Raw genomic sequence first — 23,159 nt, 5'->3', positions numbered from 1 at the left:
TTGGATTGAATTTATATTTCCAATCCATAACCAATCCAATCCATACAATTTATAATATTTTGAACTCAATCCAATCCAATTGATGTAAAAATCCAATCCAAACCGTTAAAAATGGATTGGATTAAGCGGGTTGAACGGGTTGGATTGGATTTTGTCCACCCCTATTGGCATGGGCAAGCATAATGAAAATAAAAATAAAAAAGAAAAAAAAGGACGCAACAACTTTTTTTTTTAGCATTTTTTAATGAATTTATAGTTGTTTAGAGAGGTTTTATCATGTTTATCTGAGCTTAGCTAAAAATAATAATAATAAATAATAAAAAACCATCAGATATGAAAAAGATCAATGGAAAATATATGGCCATTTTCCATAATAGGGAAGACTGATGATTAGTGGAGAAAGACAACCCATTTTATTTCCACTACCAATGAATATTTCGTATTTGGGTGGATCATGGCTTCCTATCTGTAATGTTTTTAGTGGAGTGAATCATGTAGAATTTCTCAATGGCCTCACATCAGGATTACTCAATTTATAAACCGTGCGGACATTATATAACTACAAATGTTTCAAATTTTATACGGATTCCCGATGATAGCTTTTCGAGAATCAAATATCCACAAAAATTTCTTCTTCCTCTGGCTCGCAAATCGTGGGACTCCCAATCCACCATTCATTCCGCTAATGCAAACTCTATTTACACCTAAAATACTCTAAATTTTTTATTACCTTTCACAACAACCTCATATTGACATCCAAGTAACCTAAATCTAACTCAAAATTACCTTCCAAATGAAACCACAAGATGAGTTTGCAAATTTCAGATGGCTATGGCTTCAACCCAATGATGGCTTTGGGGTAGGCGTACTCATGGAAAGACATGTAATGGGTGGTTAAGGGAGAAGAGAAAGCTACGGATATATTGGGTATGTTGTTATAGAAATGGATCGATAAAAATTAAACATAAAAAAAGCTAGTATCTCTCGTTTAGAAACCCAAACTTTGAGCATTGGGTTAAAAAAGAAAAAAGATAAAAAGAAAAAAATTATTGAAATTCCAATTTCGAGCCCCTTTGCTAGAAATTTATTCGGCTGAAAAAAGAAAGAAATAAAATGCAAGTTCATCATATAGAAAAGCAACGAACCTCAATTTCAATCTGTTATTTTTGTCTTTTTCTTTTTTACATTGAGAAGGAAGACTGGAACTTCCAATCATTTTTGGATGAAATAATTGCTTTGCTACTAATTTGCGTCATGGACACTTGAAAATTAAATTTAATATCTCATTCCATGAAGTAAAAAAAAAAAAAATTAATAAAAAAAGAATAATGAAAATAAATAAAAAAAAACTTATACGAAAATATGAAGCTCAACAAAAAATAAAATATATAAACGAAGCTCAAATTTTACTTGTAATTTTGTGTAGATAATATTAATTTTTAATGTTTATTGTCATAGGCTATACAGGGCTGAATTTACACTTGGACACCCAGGGCCATAAACTACACGTTATGCAAGGGAAGGGACCCCTCTGGGTCCTCTACATTATTTAATTATGTGACTTTTTTTCCTTTTTTTTTTTTTTGGTAAATACATAATTTATATGTCTCAGAGTTGGAGAATTTAGCCTCTCAGTGGGTAATGCATATGGAACACGAATGTTTTATATCGATAGGGAACAAAAACAAGATTGGCGATGCTACAAAGATTTGAGGTACCTGATTTAAGAACAGAAGGAGAGACAACTTGAATAGGAATTTAAGAAACCAAAACCATAAAAGATGACTATGCAATATTCCATCCTATATAATAGCACGATAATGTTTATCCTATGGTGATTCTCACCATAAGATTTTTTTTAATTTTTAATCTTTTAATTTAATTTCATTTTCTGAGATTTTTCCTATTCCTTTGTCTTATCTACTTCTGTAATGTTTCATGAATGAACATAAACGCTTTTAGGTGGATGCTGATCCATCCATAATATCAAGCATACTTGTAATATTATCCCCAGCCATATCAAAATTCTTTAATGGTCTGTTTTCTCTGTGACCCACATTATGTAGGGGTAGTGGACCCCCATGGAATCTGGTTCTTTTTGAGTAAATAGCAGTTACATATCTCCCTCCAGGAGGGCAGCTACTAACATGTTGAAGATAATTAAAGGCAGAGAAATCTCCCAAGCCATTGTATTTGGGCAATTTTTAGTCCCTAACCACCCCTAGCTGTACAACATGTCCTGCCCCTAACAAAATACCAATTATTTATAAAAGCCAGGTTGGTTGCGTGTTGACCATGAATATAAACTATAATCATATCAGCTTTGGATCTTAGAATGGAAATGTCTTAGTCACAGGAACATTCAGATATATCACATTGTTTTTCTTTTTTTCTTTTTTTTCTTTTTTTTCTGTTTTTTCTGTTTTTTTAAATATTTGAACATGTTTTACTAACTTAGTTGCATTGCTACGGCATTTTTGATTCATAGAATAGTTATTTTTAATAAGATGGGAATATCAATTTATAAAAATTTTAAAAAAAAATAGATAATTATATGAGTAGTTCTAGTTACGCTGCAAAATAATCTTTATACAGTTTAAATTTTTTTAATTTCCTAAACTACCCTTTTTTCAGTATTTTCAGATTTTTTTTTTCTTTTTTAAAAAATTTCTCTTCCTACCCTATTCACTGTTGGCAACCATTGCTGCAGTCCGAATGTGCTCGACTGGGTATGTGACTGTGTATTCCACTGCACTTGTTTCCGGGCCAGGCAATTTTTTTTTTTTTTTTTTTTAATTCTCTTCCTACCCTATTCACTTTTGAGTTGCTACAACTTTTAGTTGTAAATCCAAGAAGCTCGAATTTAGATCCCAAAAAGAAAATCAATTTTTTTTCTTCATTTTGGAATAATTTCTTGGAACCCCCCTCAAATAGAGAGCCTTTGATGAGTTTCTTTATCATATATATATAAATTGAATATTTCTTTCAATAAAGTTTTGAATTTATATAAGATGTGTTTTATCATAAAAAAAAAAAATCAAAGAGAAATTTATCATTTTGAATCTTAAAATGGTGGATTGGAACTGTTTAGAAAGAGCATAGCATGAGAAAGAACTCGATATATTTGAAAATCCATGGAAGGAGAAGAAAAAAAAAATATTTTTTTTAAAATATATAATTGGAGAAAACAAAAAAGGTGAAGGGCTCTAAGTCATTTCACATAGAAGTACAGTGTAAAAAGCAATTTGGATCATGTGAAAAGAAGCACTCTAATTATATTGATATATTTAGTTATTATATTAAATTAGTTTAGTATTTATAAATATTTTTTTAAAAATATCAAATTTGATAAAAATAAGTTAAAATTTAAATTTTATAGTTATTTATATATTTTTAATTCAAGATAATAAATTTAAATTTGAATATATTTTAAATATGATAAAAATATTTATCTTTCAAATGAAATAATAACAATTTTAATTTTTTTTAAAAGAATAAATATTCCTTCAAATAGAGGAATAAGTATTTTTATGGGTCAAATATATATATAAATTTAAATTATTCAAAACATAAGAATAGTTAATCCTATTGAATAGCTATTTTATTTCACATATCAAGGGCATATTTGGTATGCAAATATATATATAGGAATATAATAGTTATTTAATAAAATTAACTATTATTATGTTTATTAGATTTTAAATTTTAGGAATATCTATTCTATAATTCGTTTATTCCTCCATTTCAAAAAATAGTTATTTCTTTAAAAAAAAAAAAAAAGCTCAGATTTACAGAATTATTATTCTTTCATCTGAAAGATAGATATTCTTACCATATTTAAAATATATCAAAATCAAAATTGATTATCTTAAACTAAAAATATATAAATAACTATGAATTTAACTTTTAATTCAATTTTTACCAAATTTGATATTTTTGTAAAGAAAAAAAAAATTAAAGACTAAATATTGAACTTAATTTACGATAATAATCAAATATATTAATAGGAATATACATTCCTTTTCTTTTTTTTTAATTTCTATGAATAAATATTTCTATTTTTTAAAAATAATCATTTTATATATAGATCATGACCAAATGTATCCTTAAACTCTTTTCTTTTTTCTTTTTTTTCTTTTAGCTAATAGAAATGTATCCTTAAACTCTCTAATGTAAAAGTCCAACTAATAATTCTACTGTGTGGATTTTGACCCTATAAAGTTCTTCTGATTGTTAGAGAAAATAAAATAAAATAATCACTTATAATCGAGAGGAATATTTGGTCGAATTTCTGAAACAATTTTAGAAACTTTTCATTGCATATTGCATCATAGAAGCAATCGAAACAATCTTTAACAATATTGGCAAAATGAAAAAAGGTTGGATTTGGAAATCTTATTGCAAGAAATCTATCCTCAGGATAATATAAGAAGAGGTGACTAAACAATATTATTTTAGTCCCTCATCAATATTATGTTCTTTTGCACTTTTCTTCCCAAACTACAAAGCCACTTACATTGTCCTTGTATAAGCTATTATTTTTATGTCAAGTTTAGTTCAATTAAGCAATTTTCCTAATAAATTTGGTAAAATCAATTATGCAAACTGTTTAAAATTTAAAAATAAAAAATAAATAAAGAAATAAAACTATAGTTAGTACATAGAGATATATGAGTTATGTATAATTAATTTTATCGAAAATATATGATTAACTTAATTGACAGAAAATAATAGTTATGGAGACAATTGGGAATTTTTGTCGTATACAGGGCGAGAGGTAGAAAATTGCATAGCTAAGTAGGTGAAGATTAGTTAATCCACATATATGATAAATGATTAGGCAATTTTATTCACAATATAAAAATTATTAAATTTTATGGTATATTATAGAGTTTAGGGGTGTTATAATGGTGAAAAAGTCCTAAATTGACCATAAATTACATCCTAGCATGGTATATAAGGATAGTGCTTAAAATTCTAAGAGTAATTTAGCTAGCATTCTTATGAGAGGCTTAATGAGGTAAATTAGTGGACTATTTCAAATGATTTAAGAACCAATATTAAGGATATTTTTGACCTTTTCATGAATTGATATTTAAAAAAAAAGTTCACTAAACTTTCTTTCCTCATTAAAGTTATTTTCTGTTTATTTTTTTCTTTTTCCACCCTTAAGCTCAAACATAGTGTAAATGATTTGTGTATTTCAAGGAAAAACGTACCTATGCCCTCCCAAACATTTGCACATTTTGCAATTTTCCCCCATGCTTGAGAAACTGCCAACGTTTCCCTTTCAAGTATTACTTTTGTGTCACTTTTGATCCAATCAATAACGAGTATATGAAATTGTAACCAAATAAGGCGTGTTCTATTTACAATAAGTCACATTTTGCAATTAAACAAAGGAAGATACTTTGATATATATATATATATATATATATGGAAATTCTATTATTAGGATATCATGATGAAATTTGGATGCCAACATCTTATAATATGTTATAGAAAAATCCATCCTACAACATGTTGAGGGATATTGCTAAATACTATTAGGATATCCTAATGGTAGTCAAATTGCTTGTGTGTATATATATATATATATATTTATATATAAAATCAGTGTTAAGTAAAATTTATCTTACTTTGTTAAGCTAAAGTTTACCTTCATAATTATTAGTAATAAACATAATTTTACATTTCAACTCTTCATACAATCCAATTATTGAAAAAGAAAGACCTCATAAGCCTTATACTAAAAACTTTATTTAAGCCTAGTTTTATACATATATATATATATATATAGTTGTAAACTAAGTGGACGACCTAACTTATTTTATTGTTAGCTATTTAGGAAAAAAAATCCGTAAGTAATATATAACAATAATAATTTACAGGATTCATTTTTATTTTTATATTATAATACTAAAAACCTTATAGGAAAAAAAAATTTTTTTATGACAGTTTATTAAATTGTCCGGTATAAATAACATCAAATTTTCCTTTTAAAAAATTTAAAAAAAAAATGTTTTCTACATATTTAGTATTGCATCACATCAATATATATATATATATATATATGAGAAAATGAATTAAGTAATCCACTATAATAAAATTCTCTCTCTCTCTCTCTCTCTCTCTCTCTCTCTCTCTCTCTCTCTCTCTCTCTCTCTCTCTCTCTCTACATATATATTAATTTCAGTTATTTATTTTTCAAAATTGTTAGCAATTAGAGTAAAGTGATATAAAAAGAACACTAAAAGGACAATAAAGCGGTTTTTAAAATTGGGAAGGCAAAAGCAATAGAAGCTATAATTACTTTAACATTACCAAAAACAAGACTACTTCTGAAACTAAATATAATAAGGCTATATTCGAGGTTGCTTTAAGAACCTTTTATAACTTATGTGTCTGGTAAACTTATAAAAAAAAAAAATTTCAATCATCACTTTCCTTTAAAAGCTGAACGTAAAGAAATTATTCATGATAACTACTCAACTCCTGATTAAATTTTAATTTTAAAGTAATTAATATCATAGCCTCCAAACAATATATTATTCTACAATGATGTAGTTGGGATGGGAATAAAAAAAAAAAAGTACATAAATTAGACTAATTTTAACCATATTAATTATATTAGTAAAATTATATAAATCTATTAATAATATTGTTATTATATTATCAGTAATATTATTACATATAAGAAGAATAACAATTCATATTTATTTTAGTTATTGTATACAATTATAACATTTAAGTATGTTATTTATCAAACATTCAAATTTTAATTTTATAATTTTTATCAAAGCTTTATTAGATTACAAAAACCAATGATTATATTAAATTAATTTTTGTTGAATTTTTTCATAATCTATACAAATCCAAAACCAAGCCTAGAGAAAGATATTGTGGGACATGGCCTGAGGTTATCCAATTTCAGACTGCAGTATCTATTAGATTTTTCATGTTTGCATAATGCGCGTGCTTTGATGATGACATAATTGTCAGAATATTGTTTCAAGTCATTAAGAGGATTTTGACTCCGATCTCCTCTAAAGCCATATTTTGTGGCCTAGGCTTGTAGATGTGCATGTCACTTGTCGCTGGCACGGTTGCCAATTTGTCATCACAAATTTTCCAAATCTGCAACCAATTTTCACAACATTCGATTAATGTATATTTTACCTCTTTTAAGATGTCATGTCACCTTGGCAACAAAATTTCAGAACCTCATATGAAACTTTAATTGGATCACTAGATTACTATTTTCTTGCATTCTTAAAAAGCATGATTAAGAATTCAACTCGGTTAGAAGTACAAATCAGTAAAACATCACGCCTAAACCTATGCCCTATAAATTTTTATTTTTTTTTTTGGGTAAATCTATGCCCTATGATGTTGGATTGGTCCAACATCTTTTAATTAATTACACTATCAAAAGCCAATAATATACCAATAATATAGCCTGTCAATATATGTTTCAATATTAACTCATTCTTAATTATCCCAAAAAATAAATAAATAAAACCATTCATTCAGACATTCTTAATGCCATTAAGCAAGTAGCAAGAAGAGCAGTGCCTTAAAAATCCATGTCCCAAGCATTAAATTCGCAAATGAGTTTTTTTTTTCAATTATTTTACAATATTATAGCCCTAAATTTGTTCACCAAATTTTATTTACAATATAATATAGGGTAATTTTATTCATATTATAAAATTTAATAACCATTACTACTACATTCTAAACGTATTTATTTTAATTCAATTTTTTAGTGTTTACAACAACTAATTATACCTAATTTAATTTTACATATAATTAAATATAAACACTACATATATTTGTTTCTAGTTTCCTCTAAAATTAAAGTATACTGCCCTAGTTTTCAAATCCTTTTCACTTCATATTCAAGCTTTGTAACCAGAGCAATAAATCAAATCCAAACTATTTCATAAAAAAAATTCATGATGTAAGAAAGCTGAACGTGGAGTCCAGGTTTATGCTTTTCAAAAAAATCTCTCTCTCTCTCTCTCTCTCTCTCTCTCTCTCTCTCTTATTTTTCACTCTTATTAGCAATCTTAGAAGACCCCATTCAGTTCATATAATTCAAATAGAATTAAAGTCGTTCTGCATACGTAACTTGGATGGGTTTAATACGATTGAATTATGTATACCAAACGACATTATATATTGTTGTGTTTGCTTTTTGGTTTATATAATTAGGATAGAACTATAGTTGTTTGTTATATATAACCTAGATGAATTCAAATTGTACGAATTATATATTTCAGAAAACATGTATTTATACATCTTAAATAGAACTGAAGTTCTTTAATATATATAATTTAGATGAGTTTAAATTGTTCGGGTTATATATATTGAATGAATTCACATGTCGTGGTAAAAATATTTCTTACACAGAACAGATAAAACAAAACTTAAAATAAAATAAAACACAGAAAATGAATAAATCATAAAAGAAAACTAATTACTTAATTTTCAATATTGAAAAGACGGAAAGGAATGGTCTACTTTTCCTCTTAACCGCTAAGTTTCATTATCTCTGTTATTAGATTTTATATGATTTGAATAAAACTGAAGTTGTCCAATAGATAAAATCCAAACAAGTTTAAATTGTCCAAATTATATATACTAGATAATTTCAAATACCATGGTGAAAACAATTGTTGCAAAAAAACAAATAGAACAAAACTCTTTTAAGGGGGAAAAAACGAAAAACTTGATTAAAAAAAAAAAGAGCATATAGAGAAAACAAATAAATTATAAAAGAAAGTTAAATACTTAAATTTTCAACATTGAAAGGAATGATTTGCCAATTATTTTTGTTTATTTTTTTCTTTTGATACCTAAACTCTATTATTAAGGTTTATAATTTTTCTTAAAATATCATTCCAGTGTACATAGTATTTTATTTATATATATATATATATATATACTTAAGGATATTTATGGCCTTTTATCAAAAGATATTTATGGAATATAAAAATATAATATGATTATTAAATTCCGTAATATGAATAGAACCACCAATAATGCGATAGGATGTTATTGTGCTCATATTTCACAAAATAGAGGATTTACCAAATTTGCCTAGGAAATTATCTACCAAATAATCTATATATTATTATTATTATTTTTATTATTATAATAATTTCTAAGTTAAATGGAAGAGGTATCTTGAACCTATGATTTCATGGGTGTGGCTATGAGAAATTAATATAAACCACAAATATATTATAGTTTATAATATATTATTAGTTGATAAATTAATATAAACTATAAATATAAATAAATGATCTGAATAAATAACCCTAATATAAGAATATTTTTATATGTTAATTCCAATATCATGTCATAGTTACACTATTTAGTAAATAAATTTGGAAATAATTGGTGATTTCTAGCATTATTCTTTCATTAATTGGGCATGGTTTTATAAAAAAATAATAATAATTATAAATAGGGCATAGGTTTTTTTCTTCGATCACTAATGTATTAGGACATTATTTTTTGTACTAGGACATTATTTAGTAAACAAAACTTGGCAACTGGCATAACAGTTTTTTTTTTTTTTTTTTAAACTTGGCATAAAAATTTTTTAGCCAGTAGGGGATTAATTAGTTTAGAATAAAGTTATTTGTTATAATGATGATGGTCACCAATAAGATCCACAAAACACTAATTAGTTAGATCTCAATTAAATTTTTAAAATTTTTAGAACTAAACATTTATATGATAAATGAATATTAAATGATAGCCTATTAATCTTTCACATCAACAAATCCTATAAATAATAGATCACCAATAATAATAAATAATAGTTTTTATTGTTTTAATAGGTAAAAACTTGTGAAGGTTAAAAACTTGTGAAAGAACCATCAATTTTAAAATGCATACGGACTCCTTCTCACGAGAACAATTTAATACCAATATTCATACCCAAATGAGAAATCTTTAATTTGAATAACGTTAACGAAAAAAATAAGCAAATAAATTGCAAATAGACATATGAATTGACTGCGGTATGGAGGAATGCAGATTTCATCACAACCACATTCTTTATTCTTATATAGTACATTAAATTTAGTGATGATAAATTTATCGATTTTAACTAGTGATATTTTTGGACGAAGATTTAGACTGTTTTTTTCTTTCTATCTCCGTCTTCGAATGAATGAGTCCATTTTCACTAAAAAGATAAATAATAAAAATAAAAAACCAAACCTTTCGGACATTGATGCATCAAAAAAGTTAACATGTAATCAAATTGTTAAAAACATAGCTGTTCAGGTGATAATTCTCACTAGGTTTCCAACATAAAATGAAAGCTGTATATATTAATATTATAAGAAATTTATAATCCCTACCGGTTTGTATATGTGTTGTATATAAATTGAACCAACTTTACTTATATTTTTTAATATATCAATATTGTTTATATATAAATTTTATGGGATGGATATCCGTACTATAAAACCTTGTGAATATAGTTGAAAATAAAAATTATTATCGATAATAAAAATTAAAGGTTTTAGCTGATAATAATTTTTTCATATCTATATCTTCAAATTTCTATGATACAGATATCTATATTATAAAATAACTAATTGTATATTATATTTATATATATATATATAAGTAGATAGGTATTTATATACAATCAGACATAAGATGCTTAATATGATAACTAATATGAAATTTTTATTTTCAACCTTTAAATCATATTAAAAGTTAAAATTTAAAATTACATTCATTAATTACTGTATTCCTATAAAGCTAACTTTTCCTAATTAAAATTATATTTGATCACCTTTTGAATTTTAAATCTTAATTTTTAATGTGATATAATATCTATTAAAAATAAACTTTAATTAATAAAGTAAAATAAAAATCATTTGAGATTAACTATATATATATATATATATATATATGTTTTCCACCATCGTTATTGGTAAAAGCAAACATAACCCCTTAAACCCTTAATTTATAGTCGATTAATTAGTGGATGTCAATTTCATTTCAGTAACTTGGAAGCATATTAAACTTACCTGTTCCCCCTTTAGGCTTAATTAGGTGCTGGAAACTAAATGTGGTAAAACTTTATGTACACACAAAATCATTTTGCACATATAAGTCCACCAAATCATTGTTCTTTCGAAAACTATGAGAATTTACTTTCCCTTTTTTTTTTTTTTTTTGAATCTATAATATTTTATGCATATACAGAATGATAAAATTTAGAGTTTTCAAACACAATGTTGGATGGTAATTATTTATTTGTTTGCATTCATTTAACCCTTTCTGTTTTAGATTTTATGTATATTACGTTACAAGCAAAAGTCAGCCTCAAACATGAGCTTTCACTCAAAGCAATAATTTTCTTAATGACCCATCAATCATCATTCTAACACGCGTGATTTGCCATCTCTAACATTGAATTAAGATCAAATCTCATACACAAACAGAGAATTAGATATTAAAGCACTAAACAGAAAACAAAAACATAAATAAATAAAATAAAATAAAAAGGAATATAAAAAAGGCAATAAGCGTGGAGTGTCGCCGCATTTCTATTGCTTATAACACGTGAAAGCGTAGAGATATGACTTACATTAATGGTGGCATGAAAAACATTCTCTACCTCTTTTTGCTAATGACACTCTCTTGCTCTTTAACTAGCATTTCTTCTGTTTTTGATACAACAACTTAACTAAAAAACTTCTTGTCAATTTATCATTATGAACGCAAAGTTTTTTTTGTTTAGTTTTACTTATTAATGAGGAAAATTGTTTATGCTTGAAAAAAAAAATTTATATATAATATTATGCCATATCTATGATGTTATCCATATATAATGACCAATAATAATGTGTAATATAAATTTAACAATCTACAATTTTCATTGTAATGTTAAAAATATAAAACATGTCAATTTTACAGAATAATTATTAATTATTCAATTATGAATGACTCATTGTACTAAATTATTTTTAAAAGATATTTTCTTTATTTTTTAAAAGGGCTCTGTTTTTTATGCTATGATAAATTAGATTTGATATGATCTATGGTAACGTACATGCCTTTATATTTAAGAATCACAACACTGAAGTTATCAATTCATTCTATCTAATTTTAGATTAAAAAAAAAAAAAAAAGAGGTGTTATTATTTTTTATGTATTTCCATTTCGTCTAACTTATTTTTAGAAAAGTAATTGTTTTTCTTTATTTTCCAACAACTGCATGCAATATTATCTTTTTCAGATGGATATATTAAAACGTGGATACCAAAGATTTTCCATTTTTTGGCATACCGAAGATAAAATAAACGTGGATACCAAAATTCAAACCAAAGAAAGTAACATAAATTGCTACTTTGGTTAACAATTTGAATACTTAAATTGGCAATTTTCAATCCAAGACAAAAAAACAATCACCTCAAATTGATTCAAAAATTTATTGTTTGTAGTTTGGACTTTGAAGATCATCATTTTTGCTCTTTTTACTTTTTCTTTCTTCTTTTTTTGCATGGGAAAGGTAAAAGGAAATGCATGGTACATTGATAGGGGGTCAGATATGAGTGGGATAGGAGCATGGTGGTGGAAAGGAAGAGATTTTCAAGGGGAAAAAGAACCCAAAAAAAAAGAAAAGAAAAAAAAAAAGAGAGAGAGTAAACCATCTATTTCTACGTAATTATTTACAAACAATTTAACATATAATAGAAATAATAATAAAAAATTTCATAATATTAAATTATGTCAATATCTCATATTAAAAATTTATAAAAAAAATTATATATAATTAGATGATGTAGAAATCATATATATATATATATATATTTTAAAAGGAGTGGCTGATAAAAATTTAGTGGGACTGGAAACCCACGTTGCCAAACAGAGCCTTACAGCAGGGACTGAAATGTCCTTTATCTATTATGAATCTCCACGTATATCTATACGATTAAACTGCCTAAAATTTAAATCTCTGACTTCAACGAATATATTCTTAGCTAAAAATATATTAGACTAATTTATTGTCTACAACTAACACATGAAATCACATAAGTATCCCCAATCCTAAAAATGAAAGATTTTTTCTTATATTATTTATTATAATAATTAAAAGATTTTTTGCCCCTCAATTTCTTCCTTTTTATTTTATTCATTTATTATTTTTTTTCCCTTTGGGGTTAATTTTGGATTTTGCCTTGTTTATGAGCGAATGCTAAGTGGTTGAGATTTTGGAGAAAAGTACTTGTTTTTGCATAAAGTTTAGCTTCCTCCGTCCCCACAATTCCTCTTGAAGCTCCATCTTCCTTATACATTTCTCATCCCTTCTCATTACAGCATCACCATCACCATCATCATCATCAACTTTTCTTTAATTTATTTTATTTTATTTCTTTAAGATTAAAAAAATAAAAATAAAAATAAAGACCCCCAAATAAATAAACAAAACCCTAACCCCTCCCACACAATCACAATCCTCCCTACATTGTCCAAGCCATGGACTTATCCCCCTCCCCCACCAACACCATCAAAACTCCAGATACTGATACTGAAACCCCACCAGAGGCCCAACCCACCAAGTCCTTATCCTTCACCAACGGCTCTCTTAAACGTCACCACCCTCAGCCACCGCCACCACCACCACCACCACCACCACCACCTCCTCCACCGTCTTCAATGGTGGTATCCTACAGAGAATGCCTCAAGAACCATGCAGCTTCCATCGGCGGTCACGCTCTCGATGGCTGTGGAGAATTCATGCCTTGTCCCACTGCCATACCCACCGACCCCACCTCGCTAAAATGCGCCGCCTGTGGCTGTCACCGGAATTTCCACCGACGTGAACCCGACGAACCCATCACCGGCTGCAAGATTCTCAGTTTCCACCACCGCTACCCTTCGCCGCCTCTTCCACCGCCTATTCGGCCATGTCACCGGAGCTCAAGCCCGAGTCTAAGCCCCAGTCGGAGCTCCAGCCCTGGCCCAACTCCTAGCCCACACTCTCCACCGCCGGTTTCTCATTTACCACCAAATTCCTATTTTGCTTCCCCACCTCAGATGCTTCTTGCTCTTAGCACCGGCTTTTCTGGTCCGTCGGATGAGCATCACAACCATCAGCATCATCACAATCAGAGTTTTAATCAGACGGCGGTGATGATGAAGACGACAACAGAGAACTCGAACGGGAGGAAGAGATTCAGGACGAAATTCAGCCAGGAGCAGAAGGAGAAGATGCATTTGTTTGCCGAGAAAGTGGGTTGGAAAATGGTAAAGAGCGATGAAGGAATTGTTGAGGAATTTTGCAATGAATTTGGGGTTGGAAAAGGGGTTCTCAAAGTTTGGATGCACAATAACAAACACACTTTGGGGAAGAGAGACAAAGGAAATCTTGAAGGCAATGTAGATGTCGATGATAATAATAATAATAATAATAACAATAACAATGGTGGTGGTGATAGAGTACTTAACAATGAAGATAGGAAAGCTGATTTCAATCTTTTCAGTAACGGGTCTTCTTCATCTCCTTCTTCATAATCTGTGGGGATTCAGAAATAGAGACACACAGAGAGATAAAATAAAAGGAAAATTTCAGTGGGTCTTCTTCTTTAATTTTTCATTTTTTTTTTCCTTTTTTTTTTTTTTTTTTTCTGCAATGTTAATTTACTGACCTTTGTCGAGCGAGACGAATAGAACAGAAGATTTGCAACTAAAAAGATACAATTTTTCTTCTTCTTTTTTTAAATTTATGTTGTTGCTTTTTTTTTTTTTTTTCTTTTTTGCAAATTTTAGAGAAATCTCAAAAGTAGATTAATATTTTGATATTTGAATTTTTTGGGTTTTTTAATTTTTTTTTCGATGTTCATAAGTGAACGCTCTTGTTCGTATTCAGTTTGTCAAAAACTCAGAGCTTTTAAATTCATTTATTTATTCCTGCAACTTGTTTAAGATTTCTTATATGCTATTCTATATATGTTCATTTATGGTGCATTCCTACCTTTGCAGAAATACGTAGACTCCTTGTCCTGTTGGGTATAATGGCATTGATAAGGTTTGGTGCAATTCATTAATACTTTTCATCACTACATTTAACAAAATTTTCACCGCTTTAATTACAAAATTAATATAGAAACTTAGAAAGGATATCTAAACAATAATATTTAGTTTTTTTTTTTAATATTTATATATCTTTTATAATTGTATATATTTTATGATATCCAAGTTGATAACTAAAGAGTTATGTAATTTAGTATATTATCTTTGATTACATGAGCTTTTAAGGCAAGTTAAAATAAAGAAAATTGGAAGAAACAGTAGCCACAAGCACTGCGACCTTTCTTTATTTGGTTGGATGATTAAAACGGCGAGCATTGTATCTTTGCTGCGGCTAATCATAACCTGATAAGATAAGCGGGAAACCAGATTAAGACTATTTCATTGTTTAATAATTAATTAATTCAGTTTTTCATCCACCGACTTACCCTTAAGCATGCCACGTGTTTCTTTCTTACATATCTTCAACGTCCCCCCTCTGCACTATGTGGCAGCCTTTTAGAATATGGTGGACCAAAAATTCAATATTTTACATAAGCGAAGAACGGGCAATATTGGACGTTTACTTCTAGAGACTAATCGGTCCCATTAAGTATAAGCATTAACAAAATTAATTAACTAATGTTTATGGGGGAGGAGGGGTACAAGTTTCTATTTTGGTTCTTTTTTTAAAAAAAAAATTTTTGGTTGAATATTTTGGGTCATTCTTTTTGCACTTTATTTTCACAAAATCAAAGATTTGTTTGATTATTATTGGTGGAGCAATTTTTAAATTGGTGGGACTTATATTACCTAACAATTCATAAACCACTCAATATATCTTATGTTTAATCTATGACTAAATATGAGAAATGTTGAATCATAAATAGCGATATACATGAGTCAATCGAGTAATAGAATTTTCAAATTTGGCTTTCATAATTTAGAAGTGATTACTTGAACGCATAAAATTTGAAATATTTTAATTGAAATGAGCTTCATGAAAAGTTCAAGTTAACTCTATTTAATTAATTATAAAACAGAAGTTTAAAAGATTCAAATATTTAATTTTTAAAATTAATTTATTTTCATCATTAAATTACCGACACATTTTCTTTTTTTTACGCAGACAATTAAATATAAATGTATTCTAAGTTTTCTATAGATTTTAAATTAATAATAAAATATACGCATAGAAAATACAAATAGAAGCTACTTACAAACTATTCAAATTCTGTCTATTTTTTGAATAAGCCGAATTCAAAAAAGTTTAAATTGAGCCGGTCAGGATAGACTCAAACTATTCCAAGATATTTACATTGCAGTCATGAGATACTGAATAAAAAATTTAGCAGTGTCAAAAGGAATTATGATGATGTAAATAAACACTATTAAGATTTGGCTTGCATATTTTGATGCATCAATTTGCCCAATCCAACCAAAGTACTCATCCCGCATATTGGGTTCAAATTTCTGTATAATATATATATATATATTATTGCTCGTTCCGAAGTCGTAACCATAGTTTAATAATAAGTGCAAATTGTTTTGGTTTACTTATTATTTTGACAAAACTTTTATTAATAACGGTGGGCTTTGTAGATGGAGAATTTGAAAATTTTAGGTGCATTTAGAACCATCTTACCAAGATTAAGCAGCAAGACACAATTATGGTTTTTTCCCCTACTACATTACTACCACTTAGGCTTCAATTTAATTCAAAGAAATGAACATGACGGTTTTATTTTAAACTGGCTAGTAATGATTAGTAAATTTCAAGCCTTGTTAGAATAATAGGAATAAAAATTAAAATTGTAGAATCATTTTAAAAAAGGACTATATATTTAAATTTGAAAATCCATGTAAACCATCTTCATCTGTAGCATTTCCCTGGCCCATGCCACTACAAAACTCACAGGAGACAATAGGAGGGGTCAAATGCAAGCAGTGGTTGATCCTGTGTTCCAACCAAGCCAGCCTCCTCTCAAGATTCAATACCCCAATGTGCATACATCGGATTTCAACTTGAGCAGTTTTCGCGCAAGCTCGAAGCAATATGTAGTAATCAGCATGGGCAGCATAAGTAAAGGCACCCTCATCCTTCTTTCTCACATAGAAGAGGTAACCAAATCTTTTGATGTTGGCCCTTGGTGGAATATAACAGAAATTATTCTCCTCCATGTCTAATTTAATTCGTCTAACTGCTTCATTTTTGGTTGTCTCTGTAGTTTCATCCACGACCGTCTCAGCTGAAATTTGGTCATTAGAGTCAGAGTTTCGACCACCCTGCAAACTATCAAAAGAATGATCACCATTTTGGCTCCATTGTTGGTTCCCTGTATGGTAAGAATCATCATCATTAGAGGACGAGTAACTAACATCTCTATCCCTAATTTTCTTTTTTTCTTTTGGAAGACGACTGGTACATCCTTCATCAGTCCTTGGTCTCTTTTGGCTAACAGCTCCACTACCACAAAGCATTTCCTTTTCACTTGCTGTTTCAGAATCCTGAATATGATATACTATAAAATGAGTGATGTTTATATTAACGCAAATAACGTTTCTAACCAGGAACAAATTCATGTAAAGCATCATAAAAAAAGACAGAAAAACTCCACAAAAGAGTGACAGATTTCAGTGAGAGAAATACGCAATCATAAGGAAGCATGAGAATCCATAGTACGGCAAGAATAGCACAAGTAATTACTAAACCTGTTAAGAAGACGAAATGAGTTCTTTCACTTTTGTAGCATGTTGTGGTTATTAGTTCTATATTCAAATAGATAGGTCGATTTGTTTTACCATTTCATATTACGGGAAAAATCACATATATGAGACATAATAACATGAGAATGTGTAGTCCTGCTTCTAATTTTTTCCTTCTTTTTTTTTTAATCCTAAACTTCCCACCATGTGAATTAAACAACATATCCATGTGAGAGAGCAAAGCAAGATCCGTAACCCTGGCTCCCATTTTCCCCATATTCACTTCAGTCGCATCTATTTTGATTACAACATTTTTGAATGACCTTTTGGGATGCAAAATATTTGAGAACAATATCAATGAAAACAAAAAAGTTGACAAAAGAACATAACACTATTTAAGGCTTAGAATGCACTACTATTTAGCAGATTCAAAAATTACAGTAATTCCAAGGTATCAACATGAATCACATGATCACAAAATTAAGAACAATAACTGAATTCAAACTTACTTTGTTATTCTGATAATAGTTCCACAACTGTTCTATCATCTTTTCTTCTTCACGATCCTCAAAAGATGGTTCTAGACCAGAAAAGACCACATCCTTACAGAACTGGAGATATGTTGGTAAGTCTTTAGAGTATTCTGTTAACATAACATGAACGTGACTCAGAAAAATAATCTAAAAAATAATAATAACATAACATGAAAATGAACATTTTATAATAACTAGCTAAGAAGGAAGCAGGGAAGATGAAAGCATGTGGACCATGTGAACAACACAATCAAGAAACAAACAAAATTGCTATGTCATTCTTAATATAGAAATGCTAAAAAAATTACCATAGGTTTCAACAATCTCATTGTATCTTGCTTCAAGGTTGTACAAAAGCTCTGCAGCATCCAATTCAGATTTCTGAGCACGTGATGTGTTTTCAACAGGGTTTGTACCTGAATCATCTACAATGTCGGGAGAAGAACCAGAACCATTCGTAAAATCATCTCTCATTTTCGGATTGCAACTGGGATCTGATTCTCCAGTCCAGTAAGATGTGGATGGTGCTTCACCATCATTAGATAATCTTCTTTCCCAATCTCCAAAACCATGAATATTATATAGAATTCGTATAGCTACAATTAGTATTGACATTACACAAACACGAGTAGGAAGCCTCAGTTCACTCGTTGATAACCATAAATCTGGAGGCGTCGACCACTCATATATGCGACATGCATGAGGGAGAATTTTTTCCACAGGAAGAGATAATTTCTGGAGATAGCATGAAGCAATTGCATAGAAGTTTACAGGAGGTAAATCCAAGCAAATGGACTCAGCAACTGATGCTGCCAATGATTCTAACTTCTGTGCTGAAACAGATTCACGAGGCCTAAACATTGTACTTGAACTTATAGGACAGGCTCTTGATGGCTTTCCAATGACATTTTCAATTTCAACAAATGCAGCAAAATATGGAAGCTTCCCTTCTAGTGACCACTTTACAAGGTCTGTTGGCAAAATTGCTTCCCTCGCAAGATGACAAGCCAGAAAAGAAACAGCTAAAGAGCAAGTTAACGGTATTCTCTTTCTCAGTGATCTAAACCATATCATTACTGCACGTTGACCATAAATATTTTGTGGTTCTGCCTTATATTTAGATCGTGGCTTAAAATCGGTTGGTGATTCTCCTGAAACAAATGAAATTCAAGACTAAGATACCATAGAAGAAAAGCCACCATTTGGTATAAAGATAGAGAAGGCAACAAACAAAATATGCCTCTTGCATATAGCATACATCACTGTACACAAAAAAGTCACCAAAATTGCGAGGAAACAAATGAAATTATATAAATTTGTTCTAGAAGGCCCAAAAAAAAACTACATAGAGACGAAGAACATAAATAGGAACTAATGGTAACAAAATTATAGAAATGTCCTCATTGAAACATTGGCATAAGGAGTGAGTAGCTCTTAGACAAACCATGTGCCTGAGTCTCAGATTCGTGAATAGTCTCCTCAACCCAAGCATCATCAAAGACTCGAGTCCCAGCTACAAACCGCAACCATATGGTCCCTGCGAACCCACAAATCAATGGGGTAACCTTAAACTCCCTAACCAAAGCCTCGCATTGAGACTCTATCATTAGCTGCAACCCCATAACATACCTAATCCTTGTCTCATTATAGTAATCCTCAAAGCTCGGAACGCTCTTCCCGACCCAACCAAAATCCTCCGGCTCCGTGGGTCCTACACCATCGCTGAAGGGTCCCACATCATAATCGTACTCCACTGTCTTAACCCTATCACTCTTGGGAGTCTCATCGTTTAGGTTTAGGGAGGCCCAGAACTGGGACTGGACGGTAGAACTGAGGAGGAAATCAGACTGGGAGATGGGCTCAGCTTTGATGACGGAGGGGTTACGTTGGCGCCGGTGACTGGCTATGTAGAGTGCACCGCCTGTTTCGCCGCCCGCGTCGACGAAGTCCTCATCGGCAACGCCGGTATCAACGATGTCCTCAGCCTGAGAGCCACATTGGAGGCAGTAGAAGAAGCCATCAGAGCCGTCGGCAAGGCCCAAATTGCCGCAAGTGTTGCACCTCCACGCCTGGGGGTCAGACATTGGAGATTTTGGGGTTTAGAAAAATAATAATAAATAAATAAATCAACCCACAATATATATATATATATATATATATTTTTTTTTTTTTGGGTTTTTTTTTTTTTTTTTTTTTTGTTTTTTTTTTTTTTTGTTGGGGGTAATTCGTCCCTTTGGCCAGTATCGAACCCGGGCAGCAGGCGTGGTGCGGTTACACACACACACACACACACACACACACACACACACACACACACACACACACACACACACATATATATATATATATATATATTTATTTATTTATTATTATTATTTTTTTGGGTAAATCATATACAAGTTAAATGTTTTATATAGTATCAATAACATAGGCCCGTTTATTACTTTGACAAATCATTCTAACCTTGGATGAGAGTTCTCTAACTGTTGAAAACTGTTCATATTTTAAATGAATTATAACTTTCAAAAACTAATTAATTTTAGTAAGCGTTTTAATAAAAATAAGAATTTATTTATCATTGGATAAGAAAAATAATAAACTACCATAATTTGTCAAATTCATTTACACAAGGAACACTCCCCACAATAAAAAGAAAGACAAAAATACACTAATTAAATTTAAAAATTACTAATGAAATTATAACAGAGCCAGGTAAATCCTAGAATTTAAGACATAGTGGTACATAAAATATTTGGCAATATAATTTCACAATAAATCATATGAATTGACACACATGTAAGGATCATTTTCATTCAAATCATACTGTCACATTAAGGACCAAAATTCCAATTTCTACATTTACTTTCTCAACAAATCATTCAAATTTAACGCTGACATAACCCAACAAATCAGCCATAGCAAATCATTGCATATAATTTAGTATGTAATTTATGTTCTAGTTGTGGCCTATATGCCATGCCCGTTTACTTGAGGCACTAATCATGTTAATATGTTACAGAAGTACAAATAAAAAAATAAATAACAAAAAGAAAGACAATGAATGAGAATAGATAATAATACATAATTATCCTTGTGAGATATCAAATTCTTAAGAAACATATGCCATCTTAGTACAGTAAAATATGGGGAAAACAAAAAAGCTCCTTTGATCATTCTAAAATGGAAAATGACTTGAAAATCCTAGTACTCACTTCATTCACACCCACACTTGAAAACAAAATAACCTAGCTGGTAATTTTTAGGAATTGATTATTTTCCTTTCGCTTCTGTATTTATAGCAACTTTCTGCAGATAATGAGATCTTTAATGTGAGCTACGTAATTTATACTTGAAATGTTTACATCTGTTTATGTGAAAAAATAAAAAATCCAGGTAAACATTACAGATGGACTGGCTGCCAAGACCTTTTGTTTTTTATTCTTACTAGGACTGGAGGGATGAAAATCAGGGCGGGCATATCCAAACTTCCGAAATTCGAACCTGTACCGGCAAATCCTGGATGCGTACTATCCCATACACGAACCCGTCAGGTTCACGGATATCCAAGCCGCCCCAAACTTTTAACCACATTTTGTGGTCAAACTGGTCCATCCCTTTCTTGCAAAATTTCAACCACTCTGCAGTTTCAATTAGCATAGCAAGGAATTCACATTAAATAGATATCAATGCAAAACAACTCTCTAAAATGTATATAAAAAGAGAACCAATTGTTTTGCCTTTCATTACTTTAAGACATATACAAACTTTATGAAGAAGCTAATCGAGAAGGACATACTATTTTCATCTCTTTACTTCACGGTACCTTAGAATCAAAGTGCGGGACTCTATTTTTGAGTTATCGACTACCAAGGTGAAAAACTCTCTTATGCCTTTGCAATATTGCCAAAATATACTGGCGCTTAGAACATGAAAAGCGTTGAAAATGATCTGCAAAGGGAACAACAAAAAATAAAAAGACTTCTACAAAGGAGTGATGGGCTTTTCTTGCTTTTAGTTATGTACTTGGCCGGTAGCGAATATCATGAAGTAGTACATAAGAAAGCTAAGGCTACGAATGGCTCTGTTTGTTAGCTATGACTGAGGCAAAATTGTCCTATATACTAGCTTAGCCTCAAGGGTTACACACACCATTGTCCCAAAAATAGTTATGGACCGACAAAAAGAAGCATGCAATTCAACCACCTCTCACAAGCATTTCAGCAAACAGTAGATGCTCAATCCAAACACAGATTCCAGGAGAAACAAAAAGGAAAAAAAAAAGATTCATAGTTTTTTCTTTTCTTTTTTTTTTTTTTTTCAAATGAATAAACCCATTAGATAGAGAGTTGTTAACGGAGATTGGAGAACTTAAAGAACTTGCAGACGAGAGATTTGCCTAAGATTGAAGAACTCGCTGACAAGAAATTGCCTGTGTAGCTTGACAAAAGGTGGAGTTACAGATTGCCGAAGATTGAGTCAATCTGATTAACGAAAAGTGGGGTGCAGCTTGATGAAAGGTGGAGTTGCCGGAGATTGATGAAATTTAAGGTTAAAATGGAAATTCAGGTCGGTCACAGTTTTCCTTGAGATTGGCGCGCATATCAGCATGAGACTCGAGAAGTTCAATCCAATTTTCTCTTTAATTTCATTTAGATTTCTTATATTTTTAGCGGATATGGGTTCGGGTATGGGATATCCGTTCCCAACCCAAACCCTTCTTGGGTATAAAATATCATATCCAAATCCGGCCCAAACACTATAATCAAATCCACCCCATTCAAGGCGGGTACTCGCAGGAACAATTGAGAGAGCATTTTCATGTGTTTTTAATGTAGGCATGCATCAGAATTCAGGATCTTATAAAACATG

At 30.0% G+C, this 23,159-nt stretch overlaps 2 protein-coding genes across 7 annotated transcripts; one reads left to right on the top strand and one right to left on the bottom strand.

Annotated features, from left to right (window-relative positions):
- The first annotated feature begins 13,362 nt into the window (after positions 1-13,362).
- On the top strand, positions 13,363-15,177 carry LOC107428996 (zinc-finger homeodomain protein 11). Of its 2 annotated transcripts, XR_009635054.1 has the most exons (2): positions 13,363-14,613; positions 15,025-15,177. XR_009635054.1 is itself a non-coding variant. In XM_060813268.1 (1 exon), the coding sequence occupies exon 1, from the start codon at positions 13,519-13,521 to the stop codon at positions 14,554-14,556; it is 1,038 nt and encodes a 345-aa protein (XP_060669251.1). In that variant the 5' UTR covers positions 13,365-13,518; the 3' UTR covers positions 14,557-14,631. The 2 variants fall into 2 exon arrangements, 1 of the variants encoding a protein (XP_060669251.1); XM_060813268.1 differs by lacking the exon at positions 15,025-15,177 and having other exon boundaries at positions 13,365-14,631.
- Positions 15,178-16,853: 1,676 nt separating this feature from the next.
- Positions 16,854-22,932, bottom strand: LOC107428982 (TATA box-binding protein-associated factor RNA polymerase I subunit B). 5 transcript variants are annotated; one of them, XM_048462541.2, is made up of 6 exons: positions 22,087-22,932; positions 21,792-21,928; positions 19,735-20,359; positions 18,599-19,441; positions 18,267-18,400; positions 16,854-17,559 (listed from the first exon to the last, which is right to left on the bottom strand). In XM_048462541.2, the coding sequence occupies exons 2-6, from the start codon at positions 21,900-21,902 to the stop codon at positions 16,888-16,890; spliced, it is 2,385 nt and encodes a 794-aa protein (XP_048318498.2). In that variant the 5' UTR covers positions 21,903-21,928; positions 22,087-22,932; the 3' UTR covers positions 16,854-16,887. The 5 variants fall into 5 exon arrangements, with proteins under 5 accessions (XP_048318498.2, XP_048318497.2, XP_048318499.2 ...); XM_048462540.2 differs by having other exon boundaries at positions 22,114-22,932; XM_048462542.2 differs by having other exon boundaries at positions 22,687-22,932.
- Between the last annotated feature and the right edge of the window lie 227 nt (positions 22,933-23,159).

The sequence above is a fragment of the Ziziphus jujuba genome, chromosome 12 (genome assembly GCF_031755915.1).
Source record: "Ziziphus jujuba cultivar Dongzao chromosome 12, ASM3175591v1".
In the NCBI taxonomy this organism is placed as follows: domain Eukaryota; kingdom Viridiplantae; phylum Streptophyta; class Magnoliopsida; order Rosales; family Rhamnaceae; genus Ziziphus; species Ziziphus jujuba.
Note: the sequence above shows the minus strand (reverse complement) of the source record. Positions and strands in the feature narration are given on the sequence as shown.